The sequence below is a fragment of the Abramis brama genome, assembly GCF_963993115.1.
Source record: "Abramis brama genome assembly, chromosome: 1".
In the NCBI taxonomy this organism is placed as follows: Eukaryota; Metazoa; Chordata; class Actinopteri; order Cypriniformes; family Leuciscidae; genus Abramis; species Abramis brama.
Window position 1 is genome coordinate 15,809,507 of NC_139963.1, and position 22,092 is coordinate 15,831,598.

The window sequence follows — 22,092 nt, forward strand, 5'->3', positions numbered from 1 at the left end:
CACCGATAATGTTGTCCCAACTAGTTAAACACAGTTGTCTGAACAAAGAATTTCAAATTTAATAATACTGCTGAAACATTAAAGGGATTGTTCACCCAAAATTTTCTCACCCTCATGTTGTTCCAAACCTGTAGGACCACAAAAAGTCAAACACAAAAGACGATATTTTGAAGAATGTTGGTAGTCAAACACTTTCGGTTTCCATTGATTTCCATTATATGTTTGACCATACTATGCAAATCAATGGGAACCGAAACCGTTTACCAACATTCTTCAAAATATCGTCTTTTGTGTTCAGCAGAGTAAAGTTAGGGTTGTTCACACTAGTTCGGTTCTCTTGGTTCCTTTGGTCCGGAACGAAACAGTAAATTATACTTTTAGCCCTGGTTCACTTAGTGTTCACACTGTCATTTTAACACCAAACCTAAAGATAAAAAACTAAAACGAACAAAGACATATTTTGCAACAGAACTTGTCGAACATCCAAAACAATGCTGTGTTCTGGGCTAAATGTGCTCGTTGTATGTGCGTAGCTTCATATGATGGTGTTTTGACCAGCTGATAACTCGTGAAGAGCTTATAAAATGTGTAAAGGAGCCAAAATAGCGTCAGGAATCCCCCGTCACACACACAAACCAAGATCTGCTGCGAAGAGACGCGGTTCTGATGCCTGAACTGAGATGGTCAACATCACGACTGACGAGAAAAAACAGTTGTGCTTTAGCATTCTGTCCTTTTTAGGGGCACATTTTGTGACATAATTTCGTGTGTTTTTGGTTTGTTTACATGTCTTTGGTCCATGTTGCGTTTCATATATTTCACTCGAATCGCACCAGAGTTTGTTTGGAAGCGGACAGAGACTCATCTTTTCAGCGATCTCAGTCCGCTTGTTTGGTGCGCACCAGGGTTCAGACGGCAGCGTTCACACTTATTCAAATGAACCGCACTAACAGAGCAATCGCACCAGGGGTTCATTTTAATCAAACCAAACATGCCAAGTGTGAACACACCCAAGTCATACAGCAGTGGTCCTCAACAAGGGACCGGGGCCACAAGCAGGCCTCAACAAACTTCAAAAGGGGCCTCAAGGTTACTTAAAATTATTTAAGATATTTCTTAAGTATTTTATTTTTTATTTTTTTTATAACAAATAGGCCTATACATCTTTCTAGCTATGCCAAGCCCTAAAATATTGTATATTAAGTCAAAAAGGTTGAGATCCACTGCCATACAGGCTAGGAACGACATGAGGTTGAATAAATTATGACAAAATTTTAATTTTTAAATAATGAATTATGCATTTTCTGTTATGAGATTGTTTTACTGGTTGCTGTCTTTATGTTTTTGATGTTTTGTCATTATTTGTTGTGTTGTGACGTAAAGTGCTAAATCTTTCTACATTTGTTAACAATTTTCACTGAGGATTATGTGTCACATGTTGTGGTCTGTGTACAACCTTTAACACTATTTCTCAGATATCTTTGCATTGCATGATTACTCCTTCAGAGATAAAGATAGCATAGTTCACTTCACATATTAAAGGGATAGTTCACCCAAAAATTAAAATTAGCCCATGATTTAATCACCCTGAAGTCATCCTAGGTGTATATGACATTCTTCTTTCAGACAGATATACAATCAGAGTAATATTAAAAAATGTCCTGGCTCTTCCAAGCTTTATAATGGCAGTGAATGGCCGTTTCTGTTTTGAAGTCCATAAAAGTGCATCTATATAGTCTATATCTATAAGTGCATACATAGTGCACATATCTATTGTCAACACTTTCTCATGGGGTCTACTGTGTGTCTCTACGATTAAAGTTATTCAATATCAGTAGATTTGTCACAAAAAATGTTGAGAACAAGCTTGGGTCATATTACAACCCCCCAAAAATACTAATTATTATTCCTTTTATATCATAAAGAAAATGAAAGGGTACATTTCAGGATTAGGGCATAACTGCAGAATACCAGAACATAACGTTACATTAAATTACAACGTTATCTTGTTGTGCAAATATTAAGGTTGTGTTTGGCTAGTTTTAAAGGGAAATAAAGCATATGATGCATAAGCAAGGGTGGAGTGATAATAAAATACATTCCCAATAGACAAAAAACAGTATCAGTATACTTGTGTGACTAAATCCCAGGATGATTTAATCTAGTAGGATTCAGATCTGACTCATTTGGGTGTGTCAATAAATCATTTGACAACCATATGTGCTGTGGTTAAAACCCACCTGTTGCTCAATGACAACCCGAACATTTGAATAACCTGAAGAGAATCGTGTTTGTCTTCTTCAGCAAACGACCCAGTTTGACAAAAAGTTTCCTGACCTGGTTAAAAGTTTCTCAACCAGCAAAGAGGACAGAAACGTCCAACCTGTCAACCTGTTATCGACGACGTGTTTGAAATGTCTTCACATATGTGGATGTTTAACGTTTAAGCAAGCCACTGTGACCTCAACAGGTGAATAATATTGGCGTTTTTGTCCTGAGGAAAGCAAGCGTCATTTCTCTCACCTTGTAAGTGCTCTCGGTCAGTTTGTTCACCTCCTCCGGGTCGCGCGACATTCTTCTGCCCCTCTCGCGACGAGCGCGCGCACTCAAATGTCGACAAAGACTCTCCTCTCAGTCCAAAATTACTCCAAAATAACTCGGACAGGACAGCACGCTTATCGCCTCCCGAAAGTCCTCATAGCAAGACGGTCGTCTACAAGAGCTGTGCTATAGATTTCCTTAAGAAAGTGGCTGCAGTGTTACTCAGTAACGGACAGGTGGACTTGAGCTGAGAGTCGAGGCTTTGCTTCAAACTTATGAGCGCGTGAATGAATGTGTGTGTGTGTGTGTGTGTGTGTGTGTGCGACGTCAGGGGCGGGACGGATAAGGTGAGGTGTGGGACGTCACGCGCGGTCCTCTCTGACAGGTGCACTCGGACAGAAACAAAAGATAAATGCTGACATCTGCTGCTTATTGTCGTTATTGCAGACATCTGAACATTCACACAGAGTCTGGACTTGCTTTCAAGAAAAACAACGAGAACACAAAAATGCACTGAAAAACAGTAGAAGCTGAGTTTACTTTTACTTACAAGTTTTTGCACTCAGTTTTTTTTTTTTTAAGTGAATGCAATTTTTAGATTTATTCAGCTTTTTACTTTTTATGCACGTGACATTTTTGTGCACTTTTCTCTTTTTATGTTCATATTTATAATTATATATAAATATGCATGTGTTAATTTACATAAGTATACATCTACACACACACACACACACACACACACAGTATAAAATACAAACTTATAGTTTCAATAAAGACCCAATTAATACTGTGGAAAATGTCAAATATAAATGTGCTGATTATGTTGGACTACACTGCGTTTTTTTTCCACTAGTACTGTACTGTTATATGTGGGGGGTTTTTTTAGATCAAAATGTATTTATTTAGATTTGCAAATGCTATTCATTTTAATCATATGTTTTTGTTTAATTATTTATTTAGTTATTTGCTTGTTTGTGTGTATTCATTTGCAATGTGTATTCATTTACATTAATCAATTTATTATTTAGATAAAATGTATTTGTGTACTTAATTAATTTAACATTTTTATTATTATTTTATTAATTTAGTTTAGTACTGTCAAATAGATAAATTGCAATTAAAGTTTGTACTAATATATAGGCTATACACACACACACACACACACAGAGAGAGAGAGAGAGAGAGAGAGACACACACACACTCAAATATATTAATTTTTATGTTTGTGTTTTTGAAACATCTTGCGCATGTACTTAATTCATTTAAAAAAAAAATATTTTATTAATTTAGTTTAGTACTGTCAAATAGATTAATCGCAATTCAAGTTTGTACTAATATATATATATACACACACACACACAGAGAGAGAGAGAGAGAGAGAGAGACTCAAATATATTAACTTTTGTGTTTGTGTTTTTGAAACATCTTGCGAGGGGTGGCAACACCAAAGCAAACGCCCATGCATATTTTTATTGAGGATTTATGGCCTGATATAATTCATATTCATATGTTCATGAATGTGTATTCTGTCCAGCCAAAACAAACTTTGTTGCATTATTTTATTATAATTATATTTATACATTTAAAATATTATCACTGCTGCTTTGAAACAATATGTATCGTAAAAAGCACTATATAAATAAAGGTGACTTGACTTGATTTGATGAATATGTGAATAAAACAGCTGCATTATCACATAGTAATCTGTCTGAAAAGAGTTAAAGTCCCCCTGTAGTCAATCATTTTATCCCTTAAAACTCACATTTCATCACCAAATTGACACATTTAAACGCTTTTTCCTTGAAATAAAAATTCGTCATGTCTTAAAACAGCTTGAATGTAACTCTACACCCTTGTCTCATTTAGTATACTTGGTTCTATGAATATGTAAATGAGCCCCGCCTCCACTCACTCACACCAGCTCAGAGATCCACTCGTTGACGATCACACGTTGATCTGATTGGTTACAAGGTAGTTTGTGACGTCAGAAACACCAGCGATTTCAAACCGTGTTTTTGAGACTGTCTTTGGTTCACTGCAGTTTTAAGGAGAAAATACTCAGCAATGGTGTCGACTTATGAATTTGCACATGGTTTGTCTTAAAGCATATTAAAAACAGCACATAGACATATAAACAACAATAAAAGCTTGATTTTCACCACAGGGGGACTTACTGATTACTGTTTTACTGATTTATCGTGCAGCTCAGTGTATTCTGGGTAAAATCTCTCTATAGTCTATTCTCAAACATCAACACAGTTTCACTGATGATTCAGACCAAACATTAAACCCAGGATAGAGCGGCTGAGTGAATGTGGTCTGGACTGTGTGGATGAGGCTCATTGTGTCAGAGACGCTGTAGAAGGACAGAGTTCCTGCACTGTGATCCACATACACTCCTATTCTTCTGCTGATGGACTTTACAGGGAGATCAGTCTTTATGTTATTGTGCCAGAATGTGTAACTGGAGGAAGAGCAGAACAAACTCCAGGACTGATCATTATGTCCAAACAAACACTCATAACCCCCTCCCTTCCTGCTGATGCTCTTATATGACACTGATATAAACACATTATTCTCACTGCACTCAATCTCCCAGTAACAGCGTCCACACACACTCTCTCTACACAACACCTGAAGCCACTGATCAAATCTGTCTGGATGATCAGGATACGACTGTTGTGTTTTAGTGTCAGTAATCACTCTGTTCCTCTCAGACAGACTGAGGCGTGTATTCACTGTGTTCAGATCCAGAGTCAGCTGATGGGAATCTGATGGAGAGAAAACACATCAGAATCAGGAATTATGAATCTGTCTGATCTTTTAATGTATCTGAACAATGTATCATCAGTGTCTCAGTACAGCTGATCAGATATCCTGTGCAAATCATCATTTACATGATCAATTATAAAACTCTTCTATCATGTTTATTTCTCCTTCTACAGGAAGAACATGAACACATTCAGTGAGCTTTTCTGCTTGTTTCTCAGTGACTTACATTGTAGGAAGTCGTTCCTGGTCTTGGGATTCATGTTGGTGAATGTGACTGTGGAAATAAACAGACATGAACAGTGTGAAGAGAAATGACAAGATAAAATACATCCATTTCTAAGACGTTTCTAATCTGATATTAGATGATGCAGGACTCATTTCTGAGAACAGAAGAATCTCCAGATGCCTCATATATAAAACACACGTATCAGATTCAATCCTAAATTTCAATGGATTTCAATTTAAATTCAAAGTATTTATTACTTCTAAACCATCAAGGGATGTTTGTGGCTGTTCTGTAGAGTTGATGCACTTGAATTAAAGATGAACTGTGATTTATAAAGTGGGATTTTATTTGTGCGCATGTTTTATAAATCATAGGAACATTTCAGAAACTGTTGTACGTTCATATTTCGGATCATTCTCCGCACGTCTGTATAAACGAGGCGCAGGACTTTACCTCTATCAGAGATCTTCTTGAGCTCCTCTTTGCAGAAATCCTCCAGTTTGTCTCTCAGCTGACGGACAGATTCTCTCACGCCATCAAAAGAGGAGAGAGAACTGAAGGAAACGTCGGGTTCGTCTGTAGATTCAGGAGGTGCTGAGAGAGACTGGAAACTCTACAGAAAACAGAAATCAAAACTCATCATCTCCACACTTCAGCCAATAACCTGCACTATATCAGATCTGAGCGGCTCTTGTTGACTTCACTTCTCTTCAGTGACTCGCTTCAATCCAGCACTTTCACACAATCAGCACATTCTTCTCATATTCATCATTTAATGCTACAAACTCTAGTATTTCACACTTACACTCCTTGTGAAAAAGAAAGTACCGTACTTGTAACAGAAATAATATACTTTAAAAATATATAAGTGCAGATTGGCTGTAATGTTTTCAGAAACTTAATTGCATGTTATTTGCAGTTAAATGAATGTGGTTTAGTTTAATGTTTTTATTAAATGCAAATAGCTGAGCTTTAGAGTGTTTTTTTGCCCTGCTTAAGTTAGTCTCATTCTGCTCTCATGAAATGTTTCTCTGTGAGTCTCTTGCTCAAGTCCACTATGATCCAGTTCTTCTAGATCTCTGTTACCTGCAGGAACTGGATGTGATGGTGTGTGTGTGAAAGCTGCTCCAGCTCAGCGTCTCTCCTCCTCAGATCATTGATCTCCTGCTCCAGTCGCTCCAGTCGTCCTTCAGCTCGACTCACTGCAGTCTTTTCCTGATCTCTGATCCGCTGTGTCGCCTCAGAGCGGCTTCTCTCAATGGAGCGGATGATCTCAGTGAAGATCTTCTCACTGTCCTCCACTGCTGTGTGTGCAGAGCGCTGTTACACACACATCACAATCACACAGTGAGTTCAGTGAGTCCAAACTGAGACGTCTCACACTTCTCTTCTTCTCCAGACTCACCTTATGAGACTTCACAGCCTCTCTCAGCTGATGAAGATCTTTCTGTCTCTGCTGGATTCTCTGACGGATCTTCACCTGCGTCTCCTTCAGCTGTTTCTGGAGGACAAACCAATAACAGAGAATGACACATAAAACTACTGTCACACAATAAGGGTTAAAGATCTAGCATGGCAAGTTTATAGATTCAAACCACAGATCAGTGAAGTTTGATGTTATTGACGTCATCATCTTTGATTTGGGCTCTGCGTACATGAGTTGATCAATGATTTGATTTGATTTGTGAATCAAAATTGGTCCTTTAAAAAAAGAAGTACTTTTAAAAGTAGTATTCCTTTAAAAAAGTGCATGTAAATAATATACTTTAAAAGAATATACTTAAGTGTGAACTGAATGTAATGTTTACAGACACGTAGTTGCATGTTAATTGCCATTAAATGAACATGTATTATAGTTTAAATGTATATTTAAAGCAATTAGCTGAACTTAACAGTGATTTCTAAGTACTTCTTCAAATGTAATTTCATAATTACTTCTATTGTTTTGAAAATATAGTTAAACTGTACTGTCATATGTACAGACAAGCATTTATGATAAACTCAAATACTGTAATAATGAAGTTGTACATTAAAAATATATTTACTTGAATAACACACTGCAGTTGTAATTATATTCAAGTAATTTGGTATGTCAATTAACACATCAAAATAAGTGCACTTCTTTAAAGTACGGAGCAAAAGAGTCACATTGAAATATTAAATATTATTAAAATGCACTTTAAAGTAAAACTTTTAATTAGGCATTATTACAAATTGTATTTATTAAGTGAAACCGTCATGAACATTTACTCTCTTTAAGTGCACTTAAATGGCCTTTCATTTCATTAATATTATTTTCCTTTTTAGACGGTGGGCCGAGGGTCCGTATCTGCTTTACTTTTCGAAATGGATGATCCCCATGGAGGGAGAACCTGGATTTGTAAAGTTGGGACGGTTGTTTTATTCTCAACGATATGAAAATAAATAAAAACAGTACAAATGGATAACGTTGCCTCTACATTATCATTTTGTGTCAAACTGAATATGTAGCAAAAATTAGGTCAAATAGTTCTTATCTTAAATAGTACAATCTTAAATTCTGGCCGCGAAGCGCGCCAGTGTGTTCACAAACGCGTCACCAACACCGACACTTTCCACGCACGCTATTGGATGAAGGCAACAAATACGTCATGCAGGTCGGACCCCGCACGTAGCTGCTTGCTCTATTCGCCGGGAAAATAACCTGGAGAAAGTTACCGATATTATAGTAATGGACAAAGTGTGTGAGTGGCAACAATTTTTGTTTACTTTGTTGAAAAGCGTAGCGGTTACATATAAAAAACTGGGTTATCCCTCACCACAGATCGTTTGAAAACACGAAATCTCCCCTCGGCCCACCGTCTATTTCGTTCGGTCACTCCTACGTCACGTCGGTAGGAGTTACCAACGAATTGGGATCACGCTAGGGAGACCAATTGCCTTCGAGTGAAACTAAAACGAGCCAATGAACATTCGCATGCAACATTTGCATTCCGCACCCCGCCTGCCAGTGCGGGTATAAAGGCGGAAGCGAGCGCATATGGCAAGCCATTTGAACATTTAAAAGCAAATTTTGACTATCCGGAATTAACATTGTAGATATCAACAATGTCTTTCTGACTAGTCGTAATTACATTTTGGATAGTTGGAATTGTCATTCAAGATATCTGTAACGTAATTGTGACTAGTCGAAACGACAGATAGAGATATCTGTAATTCAGTTTTGACTAGGCAAAACTGAATTACAGATATCTGCAATGACGTCATTGAAAATGACATTCAACTCGTCACACATCTTAAATGACAATTGCAGATATCTGTAATTCAGTTTTGACTAGGCAGAATGAAAGTTAAAGATATCTCAAACGTCATTAGACTAGTGCAAATTATTGTGCATGACGTTGCTCTATTTTACATATCCATTTCCCCTCCCCACCATAATCAAAGAAAAAGTGGGTTAATTTCTTTATTTCTATGAATGGAAGAAGAAAGAAGCAGGCATGGCGTTGGCTGTAATCGAAAAAAACACCAGAAAATGTTTTTTATATACAAAAAAAAAAATAATTTTTACAATGCTATGTTTATGTTCATGCTTAAAAGGTTGTTGTTGCCATAAGATTTATGCGTGAAAAAGATTCACACTAATTCACTTTAATAAAGATGCTTACATGCATGCTATTATTGAAAGTACAATAACATTAACTTCCTTATGAGAAACAAAGTTCTTAGTTCAGATTAGTTCTTATTTTTTATTTTATTTTTTCAGTTTGAAACAGCATGAAAAAAGACGATTAAAAACTCTGGTTGCTCCGACATGGTGCTAATCAGTGCTAATTAAAGTTAACAGGTGCTATGTGATTTGATGATTTGAACAACACGCTCTGCTCCCGCCTAAAGTGTGATGCATGCATACAGATATCTGCAACGTCATTTGGCCTAGTCAAAACTCTAATTCAAGATATCTGTAATTACATTTTGACTAGGCAGAATAAAAGTTACAGATATCTCAAATTTCAGATATCTCTAATCAAACTTAATTTCAAGATATCTTTAACTTGATAATAGATATCTACAATTAAATTATGACTATCCCTAACTCCATTTTGAGATATCTACAACGCCATTTTGACTAGACATAACTCCAGTTACAGATATCTACAACGTAATTTCGCCTAGTCAAAACTTAATTTAAGATATCTGAAAAGGAACATGTAGATATCTTGAATTGAGGTGAATTAAAGATATCTTGAACTGGAGTTATGACTAGTCAGAATCTAATTGAAGATATCTCAAACTAGAATTACAGATATCTACAATTCAGTTACAGATATCCATAATTCACATAGTGGATATCTGCAACTGAATTGTAGATATCTGTAATGATAAACCCCATTCAAATGAATGGCAAAAGTGATGTAATTTGTCCTAGGAAGAATGTCTTTGTGGATATCTGAAATGACAATTATGGATAGGAAGAATGTAGTTGCGGATATCTGAAATGTTCTTTTTGACTAGGCAAAACTGAATTAAAGATATCTGCAACACATATCCAGTCTAGCTTTTAAATGTTAAAATGGCTTGCCATAAGCGCATAAACAAATCGCTTTCTGCTTCAGAGCCGACCGGTTGTGTCCTCTGAGTGAATGAGCGTTTGGATTGTGTTTTCCGTGAACTCAACGAGTCTGCTGTTTCGAGACCTCTCTGTGTTGGTGTTACGGCGTGGCAGTGATCTTCGCAATCTCCCGGATATCAAATGTCACTTCACGCGATCTGCTTCTTTCAAAGAGCTGTTGTCACAGCTGGTATCTGGTACCTGTTCTTTGGCTTAAAGCAGGGCTCAGTAATTTCGGGATTTCTTCGCTGTATTCTCGCTTTTTGCTCGCAGGTTTCTTTCTAGAGCTCCCCCTACAGCTTCGGAATAGATATGACAACACTGTTGTAAAAACTCGTTGGCGATTCTCAGACACCAGAGGCTAGTAGATCAACGACATCAAAGCAGATGGGACATTCTTTAAAACGTCTTCTTCATTCGGGTTCGGACAGCGTGAGGGAGCGCAATAATGACCGCATTTTAGCAGATTTCTTTTTTGCGTAAAGCTATTCGTTACATCGCGAGACCTGATATCACGCGATACTTCCTGACGCGGCGGCCAGCGGCCCGCCGGCTCAAAGTTGCAAGTGCGGATTTTCCGCTCACGGGCACCAGGGGGGTGCGAAACGGCCACCATTCAACCCGAAATAAGTAATATAACCATTCCAGTGACTCCGAAGCTGTTCAGTTAAGGTAAAAAAGTTACTTAGTTCACATTTAAGGCGCCTCGCTGACAGATATCTGTAGAGCTGCGAGCTGGGCGACACCTAACACATTCGCTAGGTTTTATAGCCTTCGTGTAGAACCTGTTTCCTCCCGTGTACTCGCTTCGGCCAGTAGCGCGAAGAATGAGGTTAGTGTCGGCTTGCTACGCCATTCTCGCCCCCGGGGCCAGATACCCAACAAACAGCTAACCTTGTGAGTTCCTCCGTCACCCCCCGGCCTCAGGCGAGGCGGATCGCCGGTCGCCAGGCCTGTTACCTCTCACTATGAGCTGAGTTCAGGCTGGGGTTTATGTTGCTGTATAAACCCCAGCCAGCTAAGCTTCCGCACATAAGAAAGACAAGTTTCAAGAAACTGCTGGCTGAAGCTTAGGCAGGGCGCTGGAAGGGGCCAGCACCATGGCGTTTTGTTAGGGATCCCAATTCGTTGGTAACTCCTACCGACGTGACGTAGGAGTGACCGAACGAAAAGGGAACGTCTCGGTGTATGGTAACCCTCGTTCCCACATCCCATCGCCATGGTTGCTGTACCTTCGCGGAGGACCGGACACCATTCGGCTCCTCAGCGTAAAGCGCTTTGTGTATGCGCTCGCTTCCGCCTTTATACCCGCACTGGCAGGCGGGGTGCGGAATGCAAATGTTGCATGCGAATGTTCATTGGCTCGTTTTAGTTTCACTCGAAGGCAATTGGTCTCCCTAGCGTGATCCCAATTCATTGGTAACTAACGACGTGACGTCTCCGTTCCCTCACTCAGGGAATGAGGGTTACCATACGTAACCGAGACGATTTTCTGCAAGTACAGTTTTTATTTGAAATATACTTTATAATTTGAAGTACACAAGTGCACGTTAATACAATTCATCACACTTATTTTTTAAACTACTAGGCTAGTTGTTAAGATTACTTTTATGTTTTTTATCCTTTTTGGAGCTTGAAACTTTTGTACCCCATTGACTTTCAATGTATAGACTATAGAGTAAAATAGACAAGATATTCTTCAAAATATCATCTTTACAATCTACAGAAGAAAGTGAGTCAAACCGGTTTGGGACAACATGAGTAAATGAGTGAGTAAATAAAGACACTTTCATTTCTGCGTGATCAATCCCTCTCAGTTCATACCTGTTTCTCTGTCCTCTGTGCTGCAGTTGATACAGTTTTGTGGTTTTTATGTTCATACTCTTTACACCGCACACAAATGCATTCTTGATCAGTGACACAGAACATTTCTAGCTCTTTATCATGTTTACGGCAGATCATGTCCTGCAGTCGTCCAGTGGCATCAATCACTTTGTGTGGTTTACGAGAGTGATATTCCTCATGACGGTCTAAATGAGTTTGACAGTAAGATTCCTGACACACCAGACAGGACTTGACGGCTTTGTATTTTCTTCCGGTACAGATGTCACACTGCACGTCTCCAGATCCAGCGTAACAGTCAGCAGGAAGTTTAGTCTTCTTCAGTTTCTCCACCACTTCAGCTAGCATGGTGTTTTTAGCTAAAGCAGGTCTTGGACTGAAGGTCTGTCTGCACTGAGGGCAGCTGTAGACTCTCTTCTCATCCTCCTGATCCCAGCAGTCTGTAATACAGATCTTACAGTAACTGTGTCCACAGGGAATAGTCACTGGTTCCTTCAGGAGATCCAGACACACTGGACACGTGAACTCATCCTGATCCACTGAAATTCTGGCTTCTGCCATTTTACTGCATGAATACAGAGAGACACAAACACACAACAGCTCAACAACACTTCAGTTTCTGTTTCTCTGAACTGAGGAGTTGAAATAGTTTCCTGGTTCTGTGTTTGAGTGACGTGTGTAAAATAGGCGTGTCTGTAAAGCAGCTTCCTCGTTCACACACACACACACACCTTACTTCTGTGTTTACTGTATGTGTCCTTCAAGTGGAGTGGAAAATAAATATCATAATTACAAGTTCAAAGCTCATGAATGACAGAGCGAAGATTTAGGCTACTCACGAAGGCATGTTTCTATATACTGTGTCAAAATAATGTCAATATGTCAAAACGTGTACAGTTCTAAGATAATACAGATCATGCTAGCTAACATCATGTATTAATTTAGGCAGAAACAACAAGCTCATTAACCCTTTCCCCACCAGAGTCTTTAAAAAAATTGCAACTGCCAGCGTTTTTTTTTTTTTTTTTCAATAATTTTCACAAAACTTTAATGGCCCCCAGAATATTTTGAATTGAATATCTGAACATACAATATATCAAAATAAATAACAGATCCTCTGTAGCTTTTATATTTGCTTTACAATAATCTAGTCTAAAGGTCATGAATGCATGAACTAACTTTTCTGCATTAGAAACATATAACATGTTTTGTAGCTTAGCAATGTTTCTGAGGTGGAAGAAGGCTTTTGTAACATATGAAATATGATTTTCGAAAGACAAGTTATCTAATATACAGTTGTGGCCAGAATTATTGGCACCCCTGGTAAATATGATCAAAGATGGCTGCAAAAATAAATCTGCATTGTTTATCCTTTTGATCTTTCATTATTATTATTATTATTATTATTTTTTATTTTTTTTTGTAAAAATCTAACCTAAAATAATTAAAAGTAGGGGTAAAATCACATTATGAAATAAATGTTTTCTCCAAAACACGTTGGTGTCATGATTGCTAGCGGAGAAATGGGTGGATCCAAATGCAGCAACACAGTACTCAGGGCAGTCCAAATCATCGTCATCCATGCAAGCGTCTAAGTTATAATAATCAGAATCGTAGTCGTCCATGCCAGTGTCGAAAACCATTTAATCCGTCAGAATAACAATAAAACAAAACAAGCAAGAACAAAAACGAGAACAGACTAGAAACAGACCTTAGTGTAGACGAGTGACATACAATAATGACTCTGTGACATGAACTAACACAACAGGGTATTTATGCACAGACACTAACAACATAAATGGGAACAGCTGGGTGTAATCACAAGTGATGGGAACAAACAAGGACATCATGGGAAATGTGGTTCCAGGAAGAAGAATGGAGACTGGAAAGAAGGGACCTCTAGTGACACCCAGTGGAACACAACAGACACTGTGACAGTTGGCCACAATTATTGGCACCCCTAGATTTTTTTTAGGAGTAAAATGTCTCTGAAGTATATTCCCATTAATATTTTCATTTTTAGCACACCAGGGTGACTAGGAACATGAAATTGTCCACAACTGTAACATGCAGAACTTTAACTGTTGAGGATGAAGTAACAGTACATCCTACTAGAAGCAAATTTTATTCTAAGGGATTCTGTGTACACATTTTTTGGTCCAATAAGTAATACAGAATTTAATAGAAGAAAATTACAAGTCATCAAATATTTTATATCTTTAACACAGATCTGTCAAATTGGATAATTTATAGAGATTTCACCTGGTCGTGATGAAATATATAACTAATCAGCATCAGCATAACAGTGGAAACTAATGCATGTTTTCTTATAATATTACAGAGGGGCAGCATGTGTACTGAAAATAGCAGAGGGCCTAAAACAGACCCTTGCGGGCTGCGGCACTCCATATTTTACTGATGTTAACTCAGATTGTTCTCCGTTTCAATAAACAAAATGGTAACATTCAGACATGAACGATCTGAACCACTTTAATGCCTGTCCCTGAATACCAGTGTAATTTTGTTACAAGATGAAGCCTTGGTCAGAAGCTTAAAGTCAGTCATGATGGGGCCTGAATCCTGAATTACATTTTTTATACAGTAGACACATTTTTTAGCAAGAAGGATTTGACAGTAATTTTTATGGTCCTCTGCCTTCCACAGATGATATACAGTAGGCTATACAATAATATACAGACATATATTTAGACTACTTAACTTAGTGATTGCTATCAGGACGTGAAGAGACTTCACAGAGAGGGAACATGTGTTGGAGATTTTCCTTTGCCTCATGTAAAAGTCTGTATTGCTGTGTCTCAAACAGAAACCAGGTCAAATCAGGTTAAATCAGGTCAAAGGGTCTGTGAGGATGAAAAAGTACCTAACAAGCTCAGAGAGAAGATGTGTATAGGTAGTTGATAAAATGGTAGTACTAAAAACGTTAATTAATAATGATGGATGGCACTAGGACATTGCAGGTCCAGAGAATTGTGTGACCTGAGATATTTTTAAAAAATGGGTGTGGCCAAAGATTTTTCCACCAATAAAGAGATGTCTCCGGGAAAGATGATTCTAATAATCTAGGGCTGCGTTCAGCACCGACAAAACGTTGCACAACGTTTTTTAAACAGAAACGGTGATGCATTGAACACACTGTTCTGATGACGCAAGAGTTGCAACTATGGCAGCTGAGAAGGCCATTCTTTGTGTTCTTTGTGAAGAATTTTCGGAGCCTGATGAAGTCGGTATAAATATGTGTTTAATACTACAAAATATGCCCGATGTTACAGTTACTGCACTTGCCGCCCAGAACAAAAGAGAGAACATCCCAATCGAGTGAAGGGATTTCTGAAACTGAAATGGAAGCACACATCTTACCTAATTCAGACTAAAACACATCTATTTAGCCTCACATACTGACTTTATTTGTAGTTCATACTGTTTTAATACCCTGTATTTTCTTTCTCATTTTTAGGAAAAGCACTTAATTACCATTGTTTATTTCTATACCAAATGTCATACACAATGAAGCTAAAAATATAAACAACTACATCATTATGTTGATATCCTATATTTTTACAATAAAACTTACGACAAACATGTCTTCTAATATCCTCAGTTGTTGCGTATACCGAGCTGCATCGAACACATTTGTAAATTACTTTCCTTGAACCCATTGTGCAAGTTCACTTTAATACCGTGTGCTTTATATACATGTTGCTGCTGATTGGACTGCAGTTCTGACACACCCACCAAACAAGAGAAAACGTATCTCAAACCCTGTTGCACACCGGTGCACGCCGTTTCCAGGAAACATGACGTTCAACCCGGAAACCGTAGCAAAACGTTGCGCACCGTTTTGAACTTGAACATGCCCCCGATTTGAGGACTTTTAATCACTAAGTTTTTCATTTAGTTTCATATTTGTTAAAATATTATAATGTTATTTTTTCATCTATGTTGATTATGAAAAGTGAACCGCACGAGTAAGATAGGATGAGCAATATCGAGAGACATGGAGCGGGTCAGACATGATTTTGACCACTTAATTAAGTTTTGTTTTGCAGAAAGACTTTTTTTAAAGTGAATTTCGTTTTGTATAAATTGTATCTTAATTTTAATATTTTTTTTTTTTAATCAACTAATTGCCTGGATATAGCAGACAACACAATCATAGAGGCGCCCGCGCGGTCACTTGCATTGCTCGTGAACTGGAGCGCATCTCATCCTAACTTATTGAAACTCAGTATATGCCTCACAGACATGAAATATATCTTAAGAAAGCTTGAAATGTCTTTTTAACAATTTAAAACGAAAAGAAATAGGCTACTCTCTGGTTATGTAATCCATGATGTGCATTTCTCTCTATAGGCTCGTTCACTACTACGGAGATGGCGATCGTCAACCTCATCTTTACAGCTGTTGTTGCTGTTAATAAACTAAAAATAATAGGCCTATAATTTTATTAAACAATAAATTAAATGAAATTGTAATTGTATTAAAAAAGCAACAAAAAATTCCTGTTTAATTTTTTTTTAACCTATGCTAATTACGCATTAAATTCAGGTAGGCTACTGAGTCGCTGTCCTCAGTGCCGCAGAAAAGCGCTGAAACGGAGATGAAGGGGAACCCGTTTTTTTTTTTTTTTTTTTTTTGCCTTATTTTAACTGGCCCATCCAGTTTTATGGGGGCCCACCTACAATCAAAATCCTGGCGCCGCTAGTGGCAAGAAGTGCTTAAACGCAAGAAGTGCGTCAGTTAGATAAAATAAATAAGAAGCGCTTGATATATTCCAGAATAGAGCATAAAATTGTATTAAAGAAAAATTGATAAAAGGATGCAGAGATAAAGTTTATTCTGGTTGTGCTGTGTATTTTACCTGATCACTAACCGCGCCCCTTTGAAAAATATAACAGTCTGTGTGTGTGTGTGTGTGTGTGTGTGTGAATGAAATATTGGGTGTGTGAATGAATATACTAACAAATTAAGTAGATTTGGATTGAGATAAAGAAGTAGGGAGGGAGAAAGGTGACAGTGATGAAAGAACCAATTGTATTTCTCGAAGCTTGAAGAAGAGAACACATGTTGGCCAGGGCAAGAGATCATTATGAGGAAGAATATAGGAGGGAATCGAGAGAAAAAAAAAAAAGAAGAAAATGATTTTAAACAGGCATTAAGGCAAACCAAAGGCATCAAAAATCATTTTTGGTTAGAAAAATAATTCATTGATGATGAAGAGCGGAGACAAGAATTGACGGCTCAAAAGAAAAATGAATTCTTACAAAAATTGACAAAAATCTCAATTCTGAATCAACTTGAGGATGAGTGGCCTTTAGTGGATTGGGTTGAGGCAATCAAAAGACAGATAACCTTTAAAGCCCTAAGACCACACTTGAAAGATTTGACCTACCGAAACTACCCTTTTGGATTCATTGCTGACTAAATCAGAAATAAACCTGAATGCATTATACATCCCATACCTGAAAAGAAATGCGTGGTACACTTGGCCTCAGGGTTTGGGAGGAGCCACGATTTTGAGGAACATGTATATGGTAGTGAGCTCAAGGCCAGTACAGTGGGAAAGTGACACAATCGTTAAAGTCGGACAGGGAGGAGAAATCAGACCAGCGTGAATGCCCATAGGGGTTAGTAAGATTTACTAAAAAGGAATGAAACACACTGATAATAATTAAGATTATAATGGCATCAACACCTGTAGAGATACCAAGATCGAAATATTAATTTTGCAGAGATACTATAGGACAACCCTCCAGAAATGGGGAAAGAAGCCTAAAAACAAAATGACCAGCAGAGGGAACATTTGATGTGGCTATGTGCAGAGACACTGAATCATAATAAAAAAATAAAATAACAAAAAAGAGGTATTCAAAAACAGTTTACTAGGAGATCAAGTAAGATTGGTGAAATCTGCTAGTTCAGTCAGAATTAAAAGTAGGCTAATTTCACAAATACCAAGATAACACCAATAAAAATAATTGATAAGAAATTAAACTGAAAGAAAATAATAAATTTGCTTAAATGTTAGTTGATCGGTCAATAATAAGTGATGGCTTATTCAATTAATAAGCAGGCCTAACAGGGATTGATATGGAGAATTGCCCAAACTGATGGCCATCAAAAACACTGGAGTTTTCTCCCTATATAAGTGGTTTGTGCAGTTCCCAGAGGAAATTCAAATAATTGACAAAAAGATTTATAGAAATATCTGACATTTAGAGATAAATATATATTTAGAGAGAGACATGCTAGATGTGGGTATGACTGACCTGTTATATAAAGACGTAGCTTATGATGTTTGTATATTGTTATCCCTGGGAGACAATTTGAAATTTGATCCTTTGCAGAATTTCTGAGATTTTTGGATTGTGTTACTTAAAATAACTTGTGCATTGTGTTGAATGAGCATTTTTAACAGACATACATATTTTACAGTAATGAGACTCATTGATTTAATCCTAAAATGCTTGAGAGAGTATAGGGATCGATATAACGAGTGATAAAAATACTATATATGTGACTGAAAATAAGGCAACTCAGACAGACTGAAAGGCTGCTATTTTCTTCATTCTGCAAAGAAGAAAGATGCTTGCTCTTTTCTGCAAGGAAGAACCAAAATTGCATGGGGAAACTGCTGTTATCAACCAGATGAGACTTCTGAAATTAAGAGACAATTGAAAGAGATGTTTGCAGAATTTATAAAGGATGAATTTGATTCACGTGGATCTCTGAGTGTTCAATTCCAGATGACACCAGACAGCTTTTGGGACGGCTGCCTCAACATAAACAACAGCAACTGGACTGTGCAACAAGTGAGAGCGAGAAACATAAGGACATGGCTGCAGAGAAAAGAAGAGGTGTTTGGTTGGTGGGCCTTCATCCCCTCTGAAAGAGGAAGCTGAAACTTCTGAGGGGCTGGTATGGACAAAGACTGTGTTGATGCAGAAACAGGGGAGGGGAGGGGAGGGGAGGGGAGGGGAGGGGAAGTTGAGTGTTTGCATGACTCAATAATTAACTAAAATTGAGGCTGGTCTTAGCAGAGTGAGGGACTATTGCATTAACCATCTAGGGGTGAATGCATAATTAGATAATTGATGATGTTGTCCATTGAACAGAGAGTTTTTGGGCTCTGCTTTCAAGACAGAGCTGATATAAGCTTGAGTGATACTGAGCTCTCTATTAAGGGGGAAAAAGGACATAATGTGTTCAACAACAAAAGTGGATGATAAAGCTATGGTGCCGGTCACTCCATCTTGGTCAATAGTTAATTTTTTTAGGTTTAAAAATAAAAATAGTAAATAGTAACTACACAAATTACAAACACGTGATGTCACAAATGCTGTCAGGATTGCACAATATTAATATTGTTGGTCATGAATTCGAGATTATGATGAGATCTCCAGTCATTTAAAAGAGCAACTCATAAGCAACAGAAGAAAAGATTATGAAGAGAAATGAAATTAACAGATGAATGACCAATCAGATTAGAGAAATTGATAATGGTTCTTTCAAACGACAGAATGTCCAGACCTACCAGATAATTTGATCTATTAGATGTTGAAAAATTTGAAAAGTTTATGATAGCGGTGTTTAACACAATCAAATGGCAACTGATGTGCCAAATCAGAGTTCACGGGTCTCATCTATCATACCATGAAAAGGAACAGGTTTTTTATTTAACCACTTTTTATAAAAATTTACATTTACTCACTTAGTAACTTGACATTTGTCAACTCTTGACATTTGTCAAAATGTTTTTTGTGTGTGTGTGTGTGTGTGTGTGTGTGTTTGATCAATTCAACAACACTGTAAAATCTTTAAGTGTGTAGAAATGGTGCGCCTTATCAAGGTTAACTGATACATTGCATTGTATACACTTTTAATATTATTTTAGAAATTAGCCATTTTAAATTACCTTCATTTAGTTTACTAATGTTTTCATTTTTAATATATACAATCAGTGGTTTTGTGCACACAAGACACTGATGCATGTAGATAAGTTGGTGTTTTAATGTATGAACTCAATTGAACAAAAGAAACATAAATTGTTTTATAAAAATGAAAAACCTCCATCTTACGGTGTTGACACACAACTAACGGTGTTGACACACAATTGACAAACTAATCGAGAATCAAACTGATTAAAGATATTGTGACGAGTCTCTCTGGGCATATCAGCATCGCCCTGGCAACCAACGCACAACACCTGCACGTCCTCATCACGGGCTGATCGGTCACAGCTGCAGCCCGTCATCAAGCGGCTGTAAAAGCCGCCACTTCTCTCACTTCGACAGACAACCCGTCTCATGCTGAACGTGCTGATACTAACCCTTTGTTTCTCGTCTAAACAGAAGGCAGCGAGTGACCGACAGCCCGACCGAGCACGCCTGGACACCCACCTTCACGAGCACGAGGACTTCACAGGAGCACCAGCCACGAAAACAGCATTCATCTCATTTCACCGCGTTCACCCATTGTTGAAGTATTTTCAATAAATCCACCCTCCGGGGCTACTTTTCACCGAGCGACCTTGTTGTGTGATTTCTCACCCGTGACATCTGGTGGAGAATGCGGGCAACTGCATGAGAAATCACACACAAGTGTTTGCAGTTCACCGCAGTAATATATTTTTTTTTTCTCTCTTTCTGTTCATCACCCCAGCACCGATCGGCGTTCTCTCTCTCTCTTCTGATGGAGATGGACGAACTACTGCACCGCCTCACCGAAGTCAGCATCCGTCAGCAGCAGATAATGGAACATCTGGCCACTTGGCAGGGCAGAGCTGAAGAAGACATCGCTGCCCTCCATGCCCAGGCTGCCCAGCCGGTTCCACTACCTGACCCCCGAATGCGAGCGACCCGGCTTTTGCCCAAAATGACGGCTCACGACGATGTTGAGGCATTCCTACAAGTATTTGAAACCACTGCTAACCGTGAGGGATGGCCCATAGAAGACTGGGCTTCCGCGCTGGCACCCCTCCTCACTGGTGAAGCTCAACGAGCTTATTTTTCCCTTCCTCCCGTGATCACTGATGACTACAGAGAAGTGAAACGCGAGATCCTCGCCCGGCTGGGACTTTCCCCCATCTGTGCAGCGCAACAGTTCCACGAGTGGGATTACAAAGTCCGGGTGCCAGCGCGAGCCCAGGCCGCTGATCTCGTCCGTTTGGCGCAACATTGGCTGCTGGACGGCGAACCCACCGCAGCTCAGGTAGTCGAACGAGTGGTCGTCGATCGCCTCCTCCGCGCCCTGCCCCGGTCCCATCGTCAGGCGGTGGGTATGAGGAACCCGGCTACCGTCCTTGCCTTGGTGGAGGCGATCGAGCTGGCGGATGCTGTCCACCAACGGGAGGCTGGAGAGAGAGCGCCGCCGTTTCCCCGGAGGGTGGTCCAGGAGCGACGCACGCCGGAGGGCACCTCGCGCGCAGTTGGCAGACCGACAGTTCCGTCTCCGATGGATGAGCCAATGCCCACCGCTGAACCCACGACACCACCGCGGACCTGGCTGGCGGGCTGCATCGTCCATCAGTGTGTTCCACCTGCGGCTCCAGAGGCGGACGTCAAGTTGAACGGCAAGCCGGTCCGGGCGCTTCTGGATTCGGGCAGCGCGGTCACCCTCATCCAGGCTCATCTGTGCCCTCCTCACCCTGGCCAGAAAAGTTACCTACCGATCACGTGTGCATGGAGACACCCAACAAGTTCCAGCTCGCCGCGTGAACATCGCTGCCGCCCATGGCGCCTGGCCCGTTGAAGCTGGATTAGTGAAAAACTTACCAGTCCCACTACTGCTTGGAAGAGATTGGCCGGGGTTTGACCGCCTGCTCGCTGCCGCCGCTCAGCCCGCCAGCCCGGAACGGAACTGTCGCCGTCGTCGCCGGCCACAGGGACCCCGCCGCCGGCCGGCGCTGCTAGCTTCGGACAGCGGGAGAGATGGTGAGTCCCCCTCGTTAAATACTAACCTTTTCTATGATGTGTTCCAACAGGCCAGCGAGGGGGGCTCTTTTGCCAAAGACCAACGGGAGGACGATCGTCTGAAGCACTGTTGGAGTCAAGTTAGAGCCATCGATGGCGAAGACGTCCTCCCACGGCCCCATCCTCTCCCG

The 22,092-nt window shown here is 39.4% G+C and overlaps 2 protein-coding genes across 3 annotated transcripts in view; both read right to left on the reverse strand.

Annotated features, from left to right (window-relative positions):
• Nucleotides 1-22,092, reverse strand: part of baiap2l1b (BAR/IMD domain containing adaptor protein 2 like 1b) — a 119,854-nt gene that overhangs the window by 61,035 nt on the left and 36,727 nt on the right. The window contains exon 2 of one of the 2 annotated variants that reach the window (XM_084130724.1): nt 2,524-2,762. In XM_084130724.1, the coding sequence (XP_083986850.1) occupies nt 2,524-2,574 (51 nt within the window). In that variant the 5' untranslated portion in view covers nt 2,575-2,762. Of the gene's footprint in view, nt 1-2,523; nt 2,857-22,092 lie in introns of those variants that run through there. The other variant, XM_084130723.1, reaches the window with a different exon arrangement.
• On the reverse strand, nt 4,087-12,634 carry LOC311093359 (tripartite motif-containing protein 16-like). Its single transcript, XM_084130699.1, has 6 exons — nt 11,955-12,634; nt 6,945-7,040; nt 6,626-6,859; nt 5,993-6,152; nt 5,540-5,587; nt 4,087-5,312 (listed from the first exon to the last, which is right to left on the reverse strand). The coding sequence occupies exons 1-6, from the start codon at nt 12,531-12,533 to the stop codon at nt 4,792-4,794; spliced, it is 1,638 nt and encodes a 545-aa protein (XP_083986825.1). The 5' UTR covers nt 12,534-12,634; the 3' UTR covers nt 4,087-4,791.

Excerpts from the sequence above, each read along its gene's own strand:
- LOC311093359 (XM_084130699.1), bottom strand. The coding sequence starts at position 12,533 with ATGGCAGAAGCCAGAATTTCAGTGGATCAGGATGAGTTCACGTGTCCA. Across the intron at positions 7,041-11,954 it reads CACAGAGGACAGAGAAACAG|AAACAGCTGAAGGAGACGCA; the intron begins GTATGAACTGAG and ends TTTGTCCTCCAG. Across the intron at positions 6,860-6,944 it reads AGGCTGTGAAGTCTCATAAG|CGCTCTGCACACACAGCAGT; the intron begins GTGAGTCTGGAG and ends TGTGTGTAACAG.